This window comes from Lampetra fluviatilis, unplaced genomic scaffold, assembly GCF_964198595.1.
Source record: "Lampetra fluviatilis unplaced genomic scaffold, kcLamFluv1.1 SCAFFOLD_653, whole genome shotgun sequence".
NCBI classification, from domain to species: Eukaryota; Metazoa; Chordata; class Hyperoartia; order Petromyzontiformes; family Petromyzontidae; genus Lampetra; species Lampetra fluviatilis.
The window spans coordinates 25,001-32,500 of NW_027621797.1; the positions used below are offsets into that span (position 1 = coordinate 25,001).

Genomic DNA, 7,500 nt, shown 5'->3' on the forward strand with positions numbered 1-7,500 from the left:
GAGTGAGTGGGTGAGTGGGTGGGCGAGTGGGTAAGTGGGTGGGTGAGTGGGTGGGTGAGTAGGTGAGTGAGCGGGTGAGTGGGCGGGTGAGCGGGCGAGTGAGCGGGTGAGTTGGTGGGTGAGTGGGTGGGCGAGTGGGTGAGCGGGTGGGTGAGCGACTCACCCTCAACATTCTCAACTCCTTCTCCAACTTCTGCCCGTCAGCAGGTCCACATATCTCCATCAGCTCCTTGCGAGTGAGCGACAGAATCTCCCTCCCGTCGAGACCAGACAGAGCGTCCACCAACCTGAGACACGGGGAGACGAGGGGAGACGCGGGGAGACGCGGGGAGACACGGAGAGACATCGTGAGACGTGGGGAGACGTGGGGAGACACGGGGAAACACGGGGAGACACGGAGATACACGGAGAGACATGGTGAGATGCGGGGAGACGCGGGGAGACACGGGGAGACACGGGGAGACACGGGGAGACACGGGGAGACACGGGGAGACACGGGGAGATACAGGGAGACGCGGGGAGACACGATGAGACACGGGGAGACACGGGGAGACACGGGGAGACGCGGGGAGACACGGGGAGACACGGGGAGACGCGGTGAGACGCGGGGAGACGCGGTGAGACGCGGGGAGACACGGGGAGACGCGGGGAGACACGGGGAGATGCGGGGAGACACCAGGAGACGGGGGGAGACACGGGGGACACGGGGTGTATGGGGAGACACGGGGAGACGCGGGGAGATGCGGGGAGACGCGGGGAGACACGGGGAGACACGGAGATACACGGAGAGACATGGTGAGACGCGGGGAGACACGGGGAGACACGGGGAGACGCGGGGAGACGCGGGGAGACGCGGGGAGACGCGGGGAGACACGGGGAGACGGGGGGAGACACGGGGAGACACGGAGAGACATGGGGAGCCATTGGGAGACACGGAGAGACACGGGGAGACGCGGGGAGACGCGGGGAGACGCGGGGAGACACGGGGAGACGGGGGGAGCCATTGGGAGACACGGAGAGACACGGGGAGACGCGGGGAGACACGGGGAGACACGGAGAGACATGGGGAGCCATTGGGAGACACGGGGAGACACGGAGAGCTATTGGGAGACACGGGGACACAGCTGGAGACAGCTGGAGACGCGGGGAGACACAGGGAGACACGGAGAGACATGGGGAGCCATTGGGAGACACGGGGAGACAGCTGGAGACAGCTGGAGACAGCTGGAGACACGGGGACACAGCTGGAGACACGGGGAGACGTGGGGAGACACAATGAGACACAGTGAGACACTGGGAGACACGGGGAGACACGGGAGCCATTGAGAGACACGGGGAGACAGCTGGAGACAGCTGGAGACAGCTGGAGACACGGGAGGACAGCTGGAGACACGGGGAGACACGGGGAGACACAGTGAGACACGGAGAGACACGGGGGGGAAACACGGGGAGACAGCTGGAGACAGCTGGAGACAGCTGGAGACACGGGAGGACAGCTGGAGACACGGGGGGACACGGGGAGACACAGTGAGACACGGAGAGACACGGGGGGGAGACACGGGGAGACAGCTGGAGACAGCTGGAAACACGGGGAGACACGGGGAGACACAGTGAGACACAGTGAGACACGGGGACACAGCTGGAGACAGCTGGAGACACGGGGAGACACGGGGAGACACACTGAGACACAGTGAGACACGGGGACACAGCTGGAGACAGCTGGAGACACGGGGAGACACGGGGAGACACGGGGAGACACGGGGAGACACAGTGAGACACAGTGAGACACGGGGACACAGCTGGAGACAGCTGGAGACACGGGGAGACACGGGGAGACACGGGGAGACACAGTGAGACACGGGGACACAGCTGGAGACAGCTGGAGACACGGGGAGACACGGGGAGACACGGGGAGACACAGTGAGACACGGGGACACAGCTGGAGACACAGTGAGACACGGGGAGACACAGCTGGAGACACGGGGAGACAGCTGGAGACACAACTGGAGACAGCTGGAGACAGCTGGAGACACGGGGAGCCATTGGGAGACACGGGGAGACAGCTGGAGACACGGGGAGACACGGGGAGACACGGGGAGACACTGGGAGACACGGGGAGACACGGGGAGACACGGGGAGACACTGGGAGACACGGGGAGACACGGGGAGACACGGGGAGACACTGGGAGACACGGGGAGACACGGGGAGACACGGGGAGACACAGCTGGAGACACGGGGAGACACAGCTGGAGACACGGGGAGACACAGCTGGAGACACGGGGAGACACAGCTGGAGACACGGGGAGACACAGCTGGAGACACGGGGAGACACAGCTGGAGACACGGGGAGACACAGGGGGGAGACACAGCTGGAGACACGGGGAGACACGGGGAGACACAGCTGGAGACACGGGGAGACACGGGGAGACACAGCTGGAGACACGGGGAGACACAGCTGGAGACACGGGGAGACACAGGGGGGAGACACAGCTGGAGACACGGGGAGACACGGGGAGACACAGCTGGAGACACGGGGAGACACGGGGAGACACAGCTGGAGACACGGGGAGACACAGGGGGGAGACACAGCTGGAGACACGGGGAGACACGGGGAGACACAGCTGGAGACACGGGGAGACACGGGGAGACACAGCTGGAGACACACGTGGTGTTGTGCCCCTGCTGCTGCAGCCAGGAGACACAGTGAGACACAGTGAGACACAGTGAGACACGGGGAGAGACAGCTGGAGACACGGGGAGACAGCTGGAGACACGGGGACACAGCTGGAGACAGCTGGAGACACATCTGGAGACAGCTGGAGACAGCTGGAGACACGGGGAGACACAGTGAGACACAGTGAGACACAGCTGGAGACAGCTGGAGACAGCTGGAGACACGGGGACACAGCTGGAGACAGCTGGAGACACATCTGGAGACAGCTGGAGACACGGGGAGACACAGTGAGACACAGTGAGACACAGCTGGAGACAGCTGGAGACAGCTGGAGACACGGGGACACAGCTGGAGACACGGGGACACAGCTGGAGACACAGCTGGAGACACAGCTGGAGACACGGGGAGACACAGTGAGACACAGTGAGACACGGGGAGAGACAGCTGGAGACACGGGGAGACAGCTGGAGACACGGGGAGACAGCTGGAGACACGGGGAGACAGCTGGAGACACGGGGAGACAGCTGGAGACACGGGGAGACAGCTGGAGACAGCTGGAGACACAGCTGGAGACAGCTGGAGACACGGGGAGACACAGTGAGACACAGTGAGACACGGTGAGACACGGGGGGGAGACACGGGGGGGGGGGGGGAGACCCACGTGGTGTCGTGCCCCTGCTGCTGCAGCCAGCACGTGACGTCATCGGCTGACGAGGAGAGCCCCAGTGACGTCACTGCTCCTGCTGCACCTCCTCACACAGACACAGGCACAGGGGGCCCGTGTAGCTCACGCAGCCCGCTGGGACAAGGGCACACGCTGCCGATTATGATGATGGTGATGATGGTGATGGTGACGATGGTGACAATGGTGATGATGGTGGTGATGGTGATGATGGTGATGGTGATGATGGTGCACCTCCTCACACAGACACAGGCACAGGGAGCCCGTGTAGCTCACGCAGCCCGCTGGGACAAGGGCACACGCTGCTGATTATGATGATGGTGATGATGGTGATGATGATGGTGATGATGGTGATGATGATGGTGATGATGGTGATGATGATGGTGACGATGGTGATGATGGTGATGATGGTGATGATGGTGATGGTGGTGGTGACGATGGTGATGATGGTGGTGATGGTGGTGATGGTGATGATGGTGACGATGATGGTGATGATGGTGATGGTGGTGGTGATGGTGATGGTGATGATGGTGATGATGATGATGATGGTGGTGATGATGGTGATGATGGTGATGATGGTGATGATGATGGTGATGATGGTGATGATGGTGGTGATGATGGTGATGATGGTGATGATGGTGGTGATGATGGTGATGATGGTGATGGTGGTGGTGATGGTGATGGTGATGATGGTGATGATGATGATGATGGTGGTGATGGTGGTGATGATGGTGATGGTGATGATGGTGATGGTGATGATGGTGCACCTCCTCACACAGACACAGGCACAGGGGGCCCGTGTAGCTCACGCAGCCCGCTGGGACAAGGGCACACGCTGCCGATTATGATGATGGTGATGATGGTGATGGTGACGATGGTGACAATGGTGATGATGGTGGTGATGGTGATGATGGTGATGGTGATGATGGTGCACCTCCTCACACAGACACAGGCACAGGGAGCCCGTGTAGCTCACGCAGCCCGCTGGGACAAGGGCACACGCTGCCGATTATGATGATGGTGATGATGGTGATGATGATGGTGATGATGGTGATGATGATGGTGATGATGATGGTGATGATGGTGATGATGATGGTGATGATGGTGATGATGATGGTGACGATGGTGATGATGATGGTGATGATGATGGTGATGATGGTGATGATGATGGTGATGATGGTGATGATGATGGTGATGATGATGGTGATGATGGTGATGATGATGGTGATGATGGTGATGATGATGGTGACGATGGTGATGATGGTGATGATGGTGATGATGGTGATGGTGGTGGTGACGATGGTGATGATGGTGGTGATGGTGGTGATGGTGATGATGGTGACGATGATGGTGATGATGGTGATGGTGGTGGTGATGGTGATGGTGATGATGGTGATGATGATGATGATGGTGGTGATGATGGTGATGATGGTGATGATGATGGTGATGATGGTGATGATGGTGGTGATGATGGTGATGATGGTGATGATGGTGGTGATGATGGTGATGATGGTGATGGTGGTGGTGATGGTGATGGTGATGATGGTGATGATGATGATGATGGTGGTGATGGTGGTGATGATGGTGATGGTGATGATGGTGATGGTGGTGATGGTGGTGATGATGATGCTGCAGCTCATGATGCTGATGATGATGATGGTGATGATGGTGATGGTGGTGATGGTGGTGATGATGGTGATGATGGTGGTGATGATGGTGTTGATGGTGATGATGATGGTGGTGATGGTGATGATGGTGATGATGGTGATGGTGGTGATGGTGGTGATGATGGTGATGATGGTGGTGATGATGGTGATGATGGTGGTGATGATGGTGGTGGTGATTGATGATGATGGTGATGCTGATGATGATCAAGATGGTGGTGATGGTGGTGGTGATGATGGTGGTGGTGATTGATGATGATGGTGGTGATGGTGATGATGATGGTGTTGATGGTGATGATGATGGTGATGCTGATGATAATGCTGCTGCTGATGCTGATGATGCTGCTGATTATGATGCTGCTGCTGATGCTGATGATGATGCTGTTGATGATGATGATGATGTTGCTGATGATGATGATGGTAGTGATGATGGTGGTGGCGATGGTGACATTGATGGTGCTGCTGATGATGCTGCTGCTGCTGATGATGATGGTGATGATGGTGGTGGTCGTGGTGGCGATGGTGACATTGATGGTGGTGGTGGTGATGATGATGATGCTGCTGCTGATGATGATGTTGATGATGGTGATTGATGATGATGATCAAGATGGTGGTGATGGTGACGATGATGATGCTGATGATGCTGCTGCTGATGATGGTGATGATGATAATGCTGCTGCTGATGATGGTGATGATGATGATGCTGCTGATGCTGATGATAATGATGCTGCTGCTGATGATGATGATGATGCTGCTGATGATGATGATGATGGTGCTGCTGATGATGATGATGATGGTGCTACGGCTGCTGCTGATGCTGCTGCTGATGCTGCTACTGCTGATGATGATGATGGTGCTACGGGCTTGGCAGGTACCCTGATGATAATGATGATGATGTTGCTGCTGATGATGATGATGGTGATGCTGCTGCTGATGATGCTGCTGCTGATGATGCTGCTGCTGATGATACTGCTGCTGATGATGATGATGATGATGCTGCTGATGCTGCTACTGCTGATGATACTGCTGCTGCTGCTGATGATGATGATGATGCTGCTGCTGATGATGATGATGGTGCTACGGGCTTGGCAGGTACCCTGATGATAATGATGATGATGCTGCTGCTGATGATGCTGCTGATGATGATGCTGCTGCTGATGATGATGATGGTGCTACGGGCTTGGCAGGTACCCTGATGATAATGATGATGATGGTGCTACTGCTGATGATGATGATGGTGGTGCTGCTACTGCTGATGATGATGATGCTGCTACTGCTGATGATGATGATGCTGCTACTGCTGCTGCTGATGATGATGATGCTGCTGCTGCTGCTGATGATGATGGTGCTACGGGCTTGGCGGGTACCCTGATGATAATGATGGTGATGCTGCTGCTGATGATGCTGCTGATGATGATGGTGATGGTGGTACTGCTGATGATGATGATGGTGCTGATGATGATGATGCTGATGATGATGGTGATGGTGGTACTGCTGCTGCTGATGATGATGCTGCTGATGATGATGATGCTGATGATGATGGTGATGGTGGTACTGCTGCTGCTGATGATGATGCTGCTGATGATGATGATGATGGTGCTGCTGATGATGATGCTGATGATGATGGTGATGGTGGTACTGCTGATGATGATGATGGTGCTGATGATGATGATGATGGTGCTACGGGCTTGGCGGCTACCCTGTGTGCTGGGTGCGTCTCCCCCGGGGGTCGTCGTCTGCAGGATACTCGCCGGGACGAACCCCTCGCGTCCACCCTGATCCCGCACCTTCCACCACTTCTTGGAGTCGTCCAGGACCTGGTGGAGTGATAGGGGTGGAGTGGTGGAGTGGTTGAGTGGTAGGGGTAGAGTGGTAGGGGTGGAGTGGTAGGGGTTGAGTGGTGGAGTGGTAGGGGTAGAGTGGTAGGGGTAGAGTGGTAGGGGTAGAGTGGTGGAGTGGTAGGGGTGGCGTGGTGGAGTGGTAGGGGTAGAGTGGTAGGGGTGGAGTGGTAGGGGTGGAGTGGTGGAGTGGTAAGGGTGGAGTGGTGGAGTGGTAGGGGTAGAGTGGTAGGGGTGGAGTGGTAGGGGTGGAGTGGTAGGGGTGGAGTGGTGGAGTGGTAGGGGTAGAGTGGTAGGGGTGGAGTGGTAGGGGTGGAGTGGTGGAGTGGTAGGGGTGGAGTGGTAGGGGTAGAGTGGAGGGGTGGTAGGGGTGTAGTGGTAGGGGTGGAGTGGTGGAGTGGTAGGGGTGGAGTGGTGGAGTGGTAGGGGTGGAGTGGTGGAGTGGTAGGGGTGGAGTGGTAGGGGTGGAGTGGTGGAGTGGTAGGGGTGGAGTGGTAGGGGTGGAGTAGTGGAGTGGTAGGGGTGGAGTGGTGGGGTGGTAGGGGTGGAGTGGTGGAGTGGTAGGGGTGGAGTGGTGGAGTGGTAGGGGTGGAGTGGTAGGGGTGGAGTGGTAGGGGTGGAGTGGTGGAGTGGTAGGGGTG

General features: G+C 57.6%; 1 protein-coding gene across 3 annotated transcripts in view; it reads right to left on the bottom strand.

The window, feature by feature from the left end:
- The window catches only part of LOC144955709 (epidermal growth factor receptor kinase substrate 8-like protein 3), a 16,558-nt gene that overhangs the window by 1,224 nt on the left and 7,834 nt on the right, over positions 1-7,500 (bottom strand). Inside the window, exons 5-7 of one of the 3 annotated variants that reach the window (XM_078885857.1) lie at positions 6,721-6,838; positions 3,337-3,418; positions 164-287 (exon numbers count right to left, since the gene is read on the bottom strand). In XM_078885857.1, coding sequence (XP_078741983.1) covers positions 164-287; positions 3,337-3,418; positions 6,721-6,838 — 324 coding nt within the window. Of the gene's footprint in view, positions 1-163; positions 288-3,336; positions 3,428-6,720; positions 6,839-7,500 lie in introns of all 3 variants that reach the window. The other 2 variants (XM_078885856.1, XM_078885855.1) reach the window with 2 other exon arrangements.